The sequence below is a fragment of the Equus przewalskii genome, chromosome 13 (assembly GCF_037783145.1).
Source record: "Equus przewalskii isolate Varuska chromosome 13, EquPr2, whole genome shotgun sequence".
NCBI classification, from domain to species: domain Eukaryota; kingdom Metazoa; phylum Chordata; class Mammalia; order Perissodactyla; family Equidae; genus Equus; species Equus przewalskii.
In genome coordinates, this window is record NC_091843.1 from 53325343 (window position 1) to 53340104 (window position 14762).

At 35.0% G+C, this 14762-nt stretch overlaps 1 protein-coding gene across 2 annotated transcripts in view; it reads left to right on the forward strand.

The window, feature by feature from the left end:
• Positions 1-14762, forward strand: part of DTWD2 (DTW domain containing 2) — a 231213-nt gene that overhangs the window by 107529 nt on the left and 108922 nt on the right. The window contains exon 6 of one of the 2 annotated variants that reach the window (XM_070569495.1): positions 4168-6967. The exons of the other annotated variant lie outside the window; for it this stretch is intronic. Coding sequence (XP_070425596.1) covers positions 4168-4338 — 171 coding nt within the window. The 3' untranslated portion in view covers positions 4339-6967. Of the gene's footprint in view, positions 1-4167; positions 6968-14762 lie in introns of those variants that run through there. 2 annotated transcript variants of the gene reach the window in all.

Genomic DNA, 14762 nt, shown 5'->3' on the forward strand with positions numbered 1-14762 from the left:
CTACACTATTTTTACGTGTCTTAAAAGAAAGATAAAACCCAGTGCTATTGTTTAAACTTGCTTTCTGTACAGTCTCTGTATTTTCCTTTTTCTTGATGTAAAACTCTAGGATCAGCCAACACATACCTAGGACCCATTAAAAGTTCAAATCTTGAGGGGAAAATATAATATTCTTTGGCTATAGATTTAAGACTTTCTTTCTTCTCCTGTTTTGGGTGCTGAAGAGAATTCTCTATATACTTATACCTTTATTCCCACAGTTAGAATTGGATCCTTATTGCCATCCTAAACAGCAGCTTGAAGCTTGGTAGTGGTGGTGGATTAATAACAGTAGTTGTGAAAGAACAGGGTTAGGGTTTGGGAAAGGGTTTGTACCACTACTGCTACTGCTGCTAGTGCTCCCGTCTTCCCCATTCTATAAGATATATCATTCTGGTGTTAATGTACTGTCACAGCAGGGATCCTATCTTATGTTCTGAGTATTACATCTAACAACGGGCAAAGGTTAAGATACAGAAAGGTGAGAGGACCCAGCATCTCTTCAGCTTTTGTTATTGTCTATGGGTCAAATTGAACACAAAATCCCAAAGTAAAAGTGAGGTCCTAGAGTTTTCCTTCTGTTTGCTTTGGTCACCAGGAGTAGTCGTACTAAAGTGGCCAGGAGTAGAAAAAGGTTGTTTGATAATGAGATGTGTGATTTGGGGGGTGCTGATAAGGTGGTCAACAGGAGCATGAGCAGAAGAAACACCCCAAGTTGGTTATCATTACAGCTGGCAAAAAATTAGTTTTCTTAGTGGGGGAACCCCAAGCCCAGCCTGTTCAAGTCTGGCTACAATTAAAAAAATAAGTCCATTCCTCTGAGAAACACAGTTACGATCTGCTCTGAACATAGGTGTTTTCTCTCTTTCCTGGGGAGGGAAGCTATGACATACATTTTTTTCCCTAGTATCCTTTTGTTAGGGGCATCCTAATAAAACCTTAAGATGGTGAGGAAGAGTAGCAGTTTTTCAGCTGGCTTCATTCTGTAGAGGTAGGGCTTCTCAAAATAAAGAACTTGGCATAGAATAGTCTTCTTTCTTGACTCTTCCTCATCCTTTATTCTTGAGCAGTGTTCAGACACTTGGAAGTGGCGTGATATGAGCTTTGAAGCAGGTTTGAATTAAAACTTCATCACTTATCATCATTACTTTTTGCCAGTGGGCAATTTCTGTAATCTTTTTATGCTTTGTTTTCTTATCTATAATGTACAAAAAATAGTTGCCTCATAGTATTGTTGTGAGAATTGAATTGGATGATTTGTGTTAATTGCCTGACACCAGGCACTCAGGAAGAGTTGTCCTTTTGCCCCTACTTGCCTCTCTGGTTCTTGATGATAGATTGACAAAAATTATGAACTAAAAGTTGGTGATTTTCATTCAGCTACTATAATATTTACCAGGGCTTTTCATGCCTTGGAAGCTTTGAGCTTGGGGATCTTTTTTCTTATAGAACCTTTTCTCCTTATGCTGTTTTACCTTATGAACTTCTATGGCCCAATGTGGCAAAGGTTTGTGCCCCAGCATAAATACCTCAACTCTACTCAACACCGGAAGATGGGAATGATGGTCCCTTGAAAACTGTCGCTTTAGACCTACAGACAAAAGGATCTACAAAACACTCATTCCCCACAAATAAACTTTTAGAAACAAACTAATTTTGTAAGTGGAAGATTTTCTTTGTTCCTCTAAACCAGTCCGTCCCTCATTTAGCTTCGTTCACATTGCCTCAGATATAATGTTATTAATTTATATAGAAAAATTATCATTTATTATCAAGTAGTGTACTAAACTCTTTAAATGCATTGTTACCATAATAATAACCTTGTAAGGTAGACATTATTTTCCTCATTTTACAGGTGAAGAAAATGAAGCAAAGAGAGGTTATATAACTTATCTGGGAACACATAGCTAGTAAATGATTGCATTAGTCAAGATAGGCTAGATTAGGCTACCATAATTTAAAACTCCAAAATCAGAATGGCGTCACACAGCAAAGGCTTATGCCTCTCTCACGCTGTCTGTCCAGTAGGATTGCTGGGGACCTCTGCTCACAGCAGTCACTTAGGGATCCAGGCTGATGGAGGCATCATCTAGACGCATCAGTTATTCTGCTTTCATCAAGGAAGGAATAAGGGGAGGTGGTGAATCATTCACCATTTTTAAAACTTCTGCCAAGAGGTGATACACATTATTTGTGCTCACATTTCATTAACCTAAGCAAGTTATATGACCATGCCTAACTTCAAAGGAGGCCAGAAAATGCAGTATGATCATGTACCAGTAGGAGGACTGGCATATTTGTGAACAGCCCTGGTGACTACCACAGAGACAGTGGGGATCTAATTCAGATTTGTCTGTCTCCAGAATTGCTTCTCTTAATAATACATCAGAAAATTGATGGAATCTTACCTTCACGAGATAAAAGTTGGAAGCCCTTAACCATGGGAATATGAGTATTCTATCTATGAAGAATCTAATAAATGTCACAAAATAGCAATAGAACCTTCAATTGTCTCAGTCTGTACATAGTCCTAGGTGTGATCTTTCAGCATCCGATCAGTCCATTATGACTGTAAAGTAACATATAGTCATTTTCCCGTTTCCTCTCTTGTTTGAAGTAATGAAGAAACTATGAGAACACACCTAAGGGGCTTTCTACAGGAATGTAATGCAGAGCTTTTCCAAGATATTTGTCTTTTTCTTATAGCGTATAGCAGTTAGGAATTACATTTGGTTGCATGTAACAGAGCCCTTACTGCAGTGGTTCTTTTTCTCCTGTAAATAAGAAATGCTAAAGTGAGCAGTCCAGGACTGGGGATGCAACCTGAAAAGGACGTCAGTGACCCAGATTTCTTCTTTCTGTCCTTCATCATGTGTATTTGGCTTTATCTTCATGTTTATTGCCCTTTAGTCACATGATGGTTATCCGACTTCCAACAGTCATGTTCCAGGCAAGACAAAGGGGTGAAAGCCAGTGCCTGCTAAATTTGTCTCATTTTAAAGGGTATGCCTGGAAGCCCCACCCAAGGACTTCTGCTTACATCTCATTGGATGGACTGTTCCATTAGCCAATGTAATGTTATGAGTTGGACACATTGCTACTTTGAATGAAATTTTTGATTATTTTAACAGAGAAGGAAAGAATGGATATGGAGAAGCAACTCCAGTGACTGCCACAATTTATGAGTTCATTGTAAATTGAAGTTATTAAGCCCTTTGCTATCACTTATGTTGTACATGTGGGGGAATAAATTTTCACGTAGACATTGTGAAATTCTTGTTGTTAAATCATTGAGTGTTTTTGTTTGTTCCTTTTTTTTTTTTTTAGTAATCTGCTCAATCAAGTTTTTGCTGTTGTTTAAGCGATTTAGATTGGGGGTCTCAGGCCCAAGGAAAGAATCTGACTCAAAATATCTTTAAAACACAGATATATTGTTTTTATTTTCTTTTTAACTTTTGAAAATAATAACTTTAGGTAGGATATATGCTCCAGTTTTTTTACAACCTCTTCCATTCTCTGTTATCTTACGGGTCCACTCATTTCGCATGTTTGTGTTATAGGGCTGGCCCTATAGATACTGGAATTTAGACAGGTATATATACAGTTAGAATTATTTCAAATGCACCAAAAACCTGGATATCTTGCTTGTATGTGGTCCATGAACTAGTGAGAGAGAATTAATAAACCAGTTACCCATTGCTGCCATCATCTCATTGTTATCAAGTAGCAGGAAGCTTGCCTCAGTCTGTGAGTGAAACTGAATTAACTAATTAGTGTCTAAAGGTTGCTTTTAGTCTGCTTGTTACAGATTAAATTATTATAATGGCAACAAGTTTTTGTGGTGTTTAGCTATATTAATGTATAAAACTAACTTCAGACTTTATAACCTATATGGAAAATTGTATCTGTGTCTTTTTATTGGAATTCTTTAGTGGTATGTATGGTATGAATTTAGAGAAATTATTTAGAAATAATCATATATTTATTGGAGTGCCTTTTGCTTTTCATAGTTAAAAGCCAATAATAATAAAAAGAAACATAATAATCCCTGTTTCTGAGGAAAATATCTAGACAGAGTATCATGATTTGTCACAGACACTTTTTTAGTATCTCTTTTTATCTTAACAGACATTGCTTCGCCCTCTTCAAGCTTTATGCTCTTTCCAGCTTCAGCATGGTGCTCAAATTCGTCTCAGCAAGGAACATCTTCTGAAAAACGGATTGTATCCTAAGCCAATGCCAAAGAACAAACGCAAACTCAGGAAAATGGAACTGTTAATGAACAGTATTAAAATTTAGTACAATTGTTCTTACGGTGCTAGTTATGGTGTCTTCAGCTGACAATACTAAGTTAAGTTTTCATTTAGTTTAAGTCTGGGTTTTTGGCTGTCTAAAGAATGAGAGTTGCGTACTAAACTTGCCCAGAAGAAGGAAGTAAACCAAATAGCCATAAGAGGAAGCAAAACAAAACAAAAATCGCTGACTCAGTAAAAAGCAAGATTTCATACTGTATTTGTTTTTAAAAATGTGCCTCTACTACATTTTTTAAAGTCTGTAATTTGAAATATGATTAGTTGTTGAACTGGATTGGAAGTTCTTGTTTATAAAATGGAAGGAAATTGTTGTGCCTGATTGGGACAGTATTGTTTCCATTAATGATTATAGATAATTAGGTGTAGACTTATAGTGGAGGATACTTGCATCAGTTTTCAAAATTGTACATGAACTTTGTAGTTTGAAAATAATGATAATCAAGTAGTTTAGATTGAACTTATTTATTTCATAAAATAGTGTAACAGAATAAGGAAACCATTCTTTAGGGACTCAACTTGAGCTCAGTTAATGTGATTAGGTGTTCTATTAATTGCCTTAATTTTTTTTATTAAGGTATAGTTGATATATAACATTGTGTTACTTTCAGATGTGCAACATAATGATTTGATACAGTCATCTGTCACTTAACAACGTGGGTATGTTCTGAGAAATGTGCCCTTAGGCGATTTCATCCTTGTACAAACATCATAGAGTGTACTTGCACAAACCTAGATGGGGTACCTACTACACACCTAGGCTATATGGTACTAATCTTATGGGACCACTGTTGTATATGCAGTCCATCATTGACTGACACGATGTTCTGTGGCACATGACTGTATTTGTATACATTGTGAAATGGTCACCACAATAAGTCTAGTTAACATCTGTCACCATATATAGTTACAACAGAATTTTTTTTCTTGTGATAACTTTTAAGATTTATTCTCAGCAACTTTCAAATATGCAAATTAACTGTAGTCACCATGCTGTACATTACATCCCTATGACTTATTTATTTTATAACTAAAAGTTTGTACCTTTTGATCCCCTTTACCCGTTTCACCCACGTCTCTCCTCTGGCAACCACCAATCTGCTCTCTGTATCTATGAGCTTGTTTTTTTTTTTGAAATTCCACATATAAATAATATAATATGGTATTTGTCTTTTTCTGTCTGACTTATTTCACTTAGCATGATGCCCTCAAGGTCCATCCATGTTGTTGCAAATAGCAAGATTTCCTCTTTTTTATTGCTGAGTAATATTCCATTGTATGTGTATACCACATTTTCTTTATCCATTCATCCATTGACAGACACTTAAGTCTTGGCTATTGTAAATAATACTGCAGTTAACATGGGGGTGCATACAACTCTTCAAGTTAGTGTTTTCGTGTTCTTTAGATAAATACCCAAAAGTGGACTTGCTGGCTTATATGGTAGTTCAATTTTTAATTTTTTGAGGAAACTCCATACTGTTTTTCATAGTGGCTGCACCAATTTACATTCCCACCAACAGTGCACAAGGGTTCCCTTTTCTCCACATACTCACTAACACATGTTATTTCTTATCTTTTTGATAATAGCCAGTCTAACAGGTGTGAGGTGCAGTTTGTAATTGGATTGTTTGTTTTTTTACTATTGCGTTGTATGAGTTCTTTATGTATTTTGAATATTAGTCCTTTGTCAGATGATATGATTTGCAAATATTTTCTCCCATTCATTTTGTTGATGGTTTCCTTTGCTGTGCAGAAGCTTTCTAGTTTGATGTGATCGCACTGGTTTATTTTTGCTTTTGGTGTCAGATTCAAAAAATCATCACCGACTGATGTCAAGGAGCTTACTGCCTGTGTTTTCTTCTAGGGGGTTTATGGTTTCAGGTCTTACATTCAAGTCTTTAATCCATTTTGAGTTAATTTTTATGTATGATGTAAGCTAGTGGTCAAGTTTTATTCTTTTGCATGTGGCTGTTCAGTTTTCCCAATACAATTTCCCAACACAAAAAGAGACTCTCCTTTCCTTATTGTATATTCTTGGTTCCTTGTCATAAATTAATTGACACTGTATGCGTGGGTTTATTTCCGGGCTTTCTATTCTCTTCCATTGATTTATGTGTCTATTTTTATGCCAATCTCTTTTGATTACGATAGCTTTGTAATACAGTTTGAAATCAGGGAGCATGATGTCTCCAGCTTTGTTCTTTTTTCTCAAGATTGCTTTGGTTATTCAGGGTTTCTTGTTGTTCCATACAGATTTTAAGATTGTTCTATTTTTGTGAAAAATGCCATTGGAATTTTGATAGGGATTGCATTAAATCTGTAGATTGCCCTGTCTAGTAGCCCTGATTTTTAACGAGGTGCATGTAATTTTGAAATAGCATATATTTTCATTTGTAATAACTGGATAAGTTTAGATTTTTCAGTATTCATTGAACAAGTTTTTTGACTCTGTGACAAACTAGTTATATTGAAGTTGTCGTATGGAAATAACTGAAGTAGAATATAATACAACTGTAATTTCAAGAACATGTTTCTGTAACTAGAGCTTTTAAATCTTTTTTAGTGGGCAAAAACTTGAATTTAAGAGAATAAATTTTTTCCACACCCTTGGGAAAGTGTCTACTGAGATTTTGTGTAGAATAAGAGATACATATGTAATATATATTTATATCTCACTTAAATCTCCTGCAGAGTGTACACATTTTGGCAAGAAGAGGAGACTTTGTTTTGTTCTTTATTCATGACTTCTGGAGTTTTCTGTCTCCAGTTTTAAGTCATAAGAAAGAACTAAACGTGACTTAAAAGTAAGCTTGATATGTATGTGTGAATATGTGTTACTTGAGCATACACCAGTGGTTATTTCTGACCATTTTTATCCTTTTGTGTTTATTGTTGACCTGGATTAGACCCTTATTAAAAGCTTTAATGCTGGTCATAACTAGGATGCTAATGAATGTGTGGGGAAACTATACCGGAAATATTTAAAAATATTAAAAAAAAGTTAGATTTCTGGGCCTGGCCCTGTGGCTAAGTGGTTAAAGTTCCATGCACTTTGCTTTGCTGGCCTGAGTTCCAATCCTGGGCATAGACCTACTCCACTCACCAGCCATGCTGTGGAGGCATCCTACATACAAAAAAATAGAGGAGGATTGGCACAGGTGTCAGCTGAGGGCTAATCTTCCTGAGCAAAAAAAGAGGAGGATTGGCAGTGGATGTTAGCTCAGGGCCAGCCTTCCTCAGGGAAAAAAAAATTCCTTTAAAAAAAATTAGTTTTCTAACTTCTATTGTTAACTATTTTTTTGCATTTAAAAGCAAGTTAGCTCATTTATAATCTAGAACACCTAATGTCAAATGATTATCTAGGTGTAATAGAAGAGAAATATAGTTTAATGGATTCTTACCAAATAGGTTAAAAATCATCTTGCAATAATTTTTTTCATGTTAAAATTAAATTTTGCAAATTTCCTTTATCCATTATTATTGATTTTTAAAAAAAGGGAAGTTCCTACATAAGACACCATTTAAATCTTAACATATTACTTCAATTTGTGTTGATGTTTTAGAATAATTACTACTTTTATCTTTTAAATACAACATTTTAGGGGTTTTTTTGAACATTTAAGAAAGCTTAAAATTCCGTGGTTTTGGAAATGTATAAAAATTTTAAAGAAAGTACGTATAGTTTTCCAAATTATTTTTCTGACCTCTTGCATTATTTTACAATTTCTTGACTTTTTACTGACCTCTTAACAACATGATACCATTTAATCTTCTCTAGTATACAAGGCTTCTTTAGTCACTTACTTTCATTGAGCAGTTTTAAAAACTATTATTATTACTATTTTTAGTTACTAAAAATTCTCAAAGTGTGTAGTATTATGTGAGGATTTCAACTGAACATTTAACCTGGCTTTTAGAAGTTGTTACTTTTTTATTGTATTAGTTGGCTTTTAAATTCTGATGCTTTATATTTGCTTGCTTTGCCTGGACTAGTACGAGGTTTTGTGGATTTGTAGCTAGTAATAGGCTTTACGTGTATTTTGACTACCCTTTGATGTGGGGTAGATTGTTTTGTGAATTGTTATTTAAACCATGCAACTCAGAGGACAGTATTCCCTTGTATATGAGGTGACCATGCGTTTAATCAGTCCATTTGTGGTGCGTTGAAAATCACTATGTAACGAGTGATCTTATTTTGAGAGTTGCTGCGCATGTGTATAAAGGGTTGAGAACTGCAGTGTATGAAGCAAGTCACAGTGCTTGGCAGCTTTCTATAGCTTGGATTGATTACAAAATGTCTTATGTGGAACATAGGAGTTATGTCTATTAGGAAAAATTATATTCCTCCACTTTAAGACTCCAAACCCAGCTTTCCTAGCTGTGACTCTTACAATGTTAGGGTTTTTCTCCAAGGTTTTAGAAGGAGCAAGCTCCTTACTATCACTATTATTAGTGAATTATGTAGAAGAGCACTTCTGTATAACATCCTCAGCTGCTTCTTCACATATTCCCATTTATTGCCCTAAATTGTCTGGTTAAAAACATAATTGTGTTATTAGACAATCCTTTCCATTGAATAATGCTAAATTTCAGGGAGGTAACTTGTCTGTTAGATACAACTGTCTTTGGTATGTAAGTAAATGTTATTGATGCTCTAAGTAAAAATTAGGTTTGACTTAGTGAACTCTAAAGTGTTATATAACTGGACTTTTATTATGTGGATTTACTCCTTAAAAATAGGTATGAGTGGATATTTTTATAGATAAATAATATTGTGTTTTAGATTTAATGAAACTGCATTTAAATGTGTCCCACACCATAGAATGAATCACTACCTCTCAATTTGTCCAGTCTAAATTTTTATTTACTGGATTTTCTTAGCATATTCTCCTCACTTTCTCTCTCTCTCTCTTTTTTCAGCTTTGTTGAGGCATCATTGACAAATTTGTAAGATATTTAAAGTGTACAACATGATGATTTGATATCCATATACATTGTGAAAGGATTACCACCAAGTTAATGAACACATCCATCACCTCACATATTTACCTTTTTATTTTTTTTTCTGTTAACGTTTAAGTTCTGCCCTCTTAGCAAATTTCACTTATACAATCCACTGTTATCACCTAGAGTTACCGTGTTCTCCCTCCTTTCTCTTCACATTTTCTTCTTCCCAGGTTCCTCCTCTTCCTTTCTCATCACCCTTATTGTCCTCTTTCCTTTTCTACTATCCTTATCCTGTGCACTAGTTGTTTTTATTTTTACAAATTATTTGTGTATCCTTCCATAAGTATTTTTATTTACAAAAGGTCCTTATAGTAGTCTTAGCAGATTACAATTTTATATTTAAAATTTGTGCAGGAAGTCAGGCAGTGCTCTATGCTAATGACTTGGCTCCCTTACTCTATTAAAAAATGCATATTAGAGAAACAAGTAACTGTTTATTAGTCTTTAATAATTGTTCATTTGAGTTAACAACAAAAGAATTATTTATTTAAAGAAACTTTGGGGTTTTTTTTGGAGCAAGGTCATAATTTATTCAGGTAGCATTGGTTTATAACATTATATAAATTTCAGGTGTTCATCATCGTATTTCGATTTCTGTATATACTACATCATGTTCACCACCCAAAGACTAATTCCCATTCATCACCATACACATGTGCCCAGTTACTCCTTTCACCCTCCTCTCTTCCCCCCTTCCCCTCTGGTAACTACCAATCTAATCTGTATCTCTGTGTTTATTTGTTGTTGTTTTTATCTTCTATTTATGAGTGAGATCATATGGTATTTGACTTTCTCCCTCTGACGTATTTCACTTAGCATAATACCCTCAAGTTCCATCCATGTTGTTGCAAATGGCAAAGTTTCATCTTTTTTAGTAGCTGAGTAGTATTCCATTGTGTGTATATGCACATCTTTATCCATTTGTTCCTTGGTGGGCACTTAGATTGTTTCCAAGTCTTGGCTATTGTGAACAATGCCTCAGTGAACATTGGGGTGCGTATATCTTTATGCATTCATGTTTTTTGGATAAATACCCAGCAGTAGAATAACTGGATCATATGATAATTCTATTCTTAATTTTTTGAGGAATCTCCATACTGTTTTCCTTGTTGGCTGCACCAATTTGCATTCCTTTCAGCAGTGTATGAGAGTTCCCTTTTCTCCACATCCTCTCCAACACTTGTTATTTCTTGTCTTGTTATCTATAGCCATTCTGATGGGTGTGAGGTGATATCCATTGTAGTTTTGATTTGCATTTCCCTAATAATTAGTGATGTTGAATATCTTTTCAAGTACCTGTTGGCCATCTGCTACAGAGACTTTGTAACATAAGAGAGTCTTAAAAAATTGAGGTAGATATCCTTTGAATAAGAAAGTATAATTTACTGTTATTGTTACTTAAAAGTATATTTAGGAATTAAAACATGTTAAAAAGTACATCTGCCTCAGGATTATTTTCATCACAGATGTACTCCTCATTGATTTTGTATGTGAATAACATTTACCTATTTCTCTAAATATGGTATTTACAAGGTGAAAAATCTCTTATTAGATTTTTTTGTATATGTGTGATTTTATGGGAAATATTAGTTGATTGAAAAAGAATAATTTACAATATAGTCATCAGATTTTATAAATAGAGTTGTGTGTTACCTTGACTTTATTAAATAGTTTTATTTCTAAAGTTGCTTCTTAATAGAATCAATGAAGAAACATTTTTAAATGTACATGAAAAATCTTGATTTTGGATCTAACTTGCAAGCTTTCCTATTTTCCATTTCTGGAATATCTACAATGGTAGAAGCAAAACCGATGTTTTAATGTCATATTTTAATAGTTACTTTTTTTAGTAAGTCTCAAAACTCTTGCAAATTCAAATTCTGTGTGGCAAACAATGACAGATACTTTCATCCATGACATGTATAGTCTCCTATAAAAGAAAAATATCCATTTAGTGAATAAGGTAAAAGTAAAGATTGGTAGAAATAATGACTATCTTTAAGGTAAAATACATTAACAAATTGATGGTTCCTTTAATTTATAAAGTGTTTATTCAGTAATTTAAAGTAGAAAAAATGGATTATGATGTCACTTTTGATTTTTTTGTGCTAATTGTTTGTTGCTTTTTCTTTTTTAAAGGAAAGCTCAGAATTTTTTTTTTTTTTTTGCAGGGAGACATTCACCCTAAGCTAATACCTGTTGCCAATCTTCCTCCTTTTTTCTTCTTTTCCCCACCCAAAGCCCCAGTAAATAGTTGTGTATAGTTGTAAGTTCTTCTGGTTCTTCTGTGTGAGCCACCACCACAGCATGGCTACTGACAGCTGAGTGGTGTGGTCCCACGCCTGGGAACCAAACCTGGGCTGCTGAAGCAGAGCATGCCAAACTTTAACCACTAGGCCATCAGGGCTGGCTCTGAGTTCATTACTTTTAAGAGTATTGGTTTTCATTTTAGCTTAGAGTTTATTAATCTCTTTGCTGATTAGGTATAGTAATAGTTTTTACTTAGAAGTAAACATTTGTAGTTTATAATATCTAATGTTCTGTAAATTATTAATATAATCTTAATTTCCATTTTAAAAGAAATAAATTACTAATGACTTAATAGTTATTTTGGACAATGCTTTTACTATTTTTTGTTGATAACAAAAGTTATTTGAATTGTTCTAAAAAATATAATGGCTATGTTTTATTTTTGTGGTAATTCTCAATGACGTTATTATAAAAATATCATAAATATTTAATTTGAAGTGTATGGATTATTCCTAATATTTAGCATAAAAAAGCAGAGTCTATTGGATAATATATCTTTCCATGCATCTACTGTTATTTTGGATAATGGGCATGATGATGTTAGTAGTGAAATAGGCTTGGGTATCTATAAAAATATCAGGTTTCAGTATATAGTAAAAGTGTCTGTAAGTTCTGTCTTTTATGTCTACTAATAGATGCATCTTGGTTTACTTAGTGTTTCTCAGTAATCAGTCCAGTAAATTATTTATTTAGTAGATACTTTTATTTAGCTCTTATTATGTGTCAGGCACTATTTTAGGTACTAGAGAATACAGTGATGTAGAAGACAGAATCCCTGTGTCCAAGAAGTTGAAGTTCTGATGGTTGGAGACAGACCTTAGTAAGATAATTTCAGGTATTGACAACTGCTATGGAAAAGGGCCCTGTAGTAGAGTATCACAGTAGTTGGGAAAGGCCTTGCTGGAGGAGGTGACATTTCAGTTTTGGGCTAAATGATGAGAAGGAAACAGCATATAAATAACTCTTAAGGAATTTTTCAGAGAAATAATAGTTCAGATGGATCAAATTAGAGGATTTTTTTTTTTAGAGATATGTGATATTAAGGATAGCTATCTGAGTAGATTAGTAGACTTACTTGAAGAAAAAATGAGATAACTTTTATCTGATTGCACTTTTTTCTGTGAAGAAAGTGGCAAAGTTATTGACTAAGTGCAAAGGGGGATATTGAAATGTGTGTATGGAGAGAGAGGGCATGATATAGTTATCTAGAGAGTGGGTTTACCAGGCAAGGGATTAGGATTGTTTGGCATTGTTGTGTGCCCCTTTCAGATATATGAGTATAAATTTGAAGTAGACCTGGTCAGCATGGTTATGTGATGTGTGTGTGTGTGTGTGGGCACGCACCCCACATTCTGCCGTGGTGCATAGTCCTAGAGTAAGCAGATAATTGGATTGGAGTGTCATGGCTGAGCACAAGGGAAGGAGAGAGAGAAGGGAGTTGAGGGTAATGTGTTACAGTGCTAGACCATAGAATCCAGGCTAGCTAGGAGGGAAGAAGGACATTTGGACCATGGATAATGAAAAATGGGTATGGTCATTGATTGGTGGTCATAGTGAGGTCAGAAAAATAATTGGAACGGGTATTCTGCAATAAAGAAGCTGGAAGGTGAGGGTCAGAGAATAGGAAGCTTCAGGTTTCAAAGGTGGTACAGTTAGTACTGATAACAATTTCCAGTGTGTGACCATAGAAATTATACTAAGGTTTGGTAGAGGACTAGATGTTTAGAGCTAGGCAGTAAAGAATCAAGATGCTATGGAATTGGATGGATAACTTTGGGATGTGGAAGTTCCCAAGAATAACATGAGAAGTGGTGTAAAGTAGGTGCTAAATTCATCAGTGAGTGAGGGGAAGTGGCCAGAGGTAAATCAACAAGGAGAGTAAGGGATAATAAAGTCTGATAATACATCTCAAAGAGGCTAGAAGTTTTTAATGAAAAGGGAGGTGAGAGCAAGTGAGTTGGATGGAAAATGACAATCGCCATCAAAGAGGAAAACTACCTTCTCCAGGCTTTGCATATGAGGGATGTGAGAGGAAAAGCAGCCTCCACTTGAGAGGCCTGCAGGGGAGGCAGTGTCCTGAGGGGACAGCAAGTTGCAGTTATGGTGAGGGAAACATCTAGAAGATAGGAGAGTTTACTGATAATTAGGTTGTTGATCCTCTAATTTATTATATAAATGAGGACACTTTTATCTATTGGATGGGATACTGGAAAAACAGTAAAGTGATAAGAGTAGTGTACAAACAATGCATAGTTACCATATTGATGATTGACCATGAATTTTGCAAGACACAGAAGAAAGATTTGTCCATTGTGTGTATTTTTTTTCCACACCACCAAGCAATTAACTCAATTCTCTGCAGAACTGACCGAGTGTCCACAAATTTTTTTTTTTTATTAATGTTATGATTACAACCTTGTGAGATTTCAGTTGTACATTTTTGTTAGTCATGTTGTGGGTACACCACTTCCCCCTCTGTGCCCTCCCCCCACCCCCCCTTTTCCCTGGTAACCACCTATCAGATCTCCTTATCAATATACTAATTTCCACCTATGAGTGGAGTCATATAGAGTTCGTCTTTCTCTGACTGGCTTATTTCGCTTAACATAATACCCTCGAGGTCCATCCACGTTGCTGTGAATGGGCCAATTTTGTCTTCTTTTATGGCTGAGTAGTATTCCATTGTGTATATATACCACATCTTCTTTATCCAATCATCAGTTTCTGGGCATGTAGGCTGGTTCCACATCTTGGCTATTGTAAATAATGCTGCGATGAACATAGGGGTGCAACAGACTCTTGAGATTTCTGATATCAGGTTCTTAGGATAGATACCCAGCAATGGGACGGCTGGGTCATAGGGTATTTCTATTTTTAACTTTTTGAGAAGTCTCCATACTGTTTTCCATAGTGGCTGTACCAGTTTGCATTCCCAGCAACAGTGTATGAGGGTTCCTTTTTCTCCACAACCTCTCCAACATTTGTCACTCTTGGTTTTGGATGTTTTTGCCAATCTAACGGGTGTAAGGTGATATCTTAGTGTAGTTTTGATTTGCATTTCCCTGATGATTAGCGATGATGAACATCTTTTCA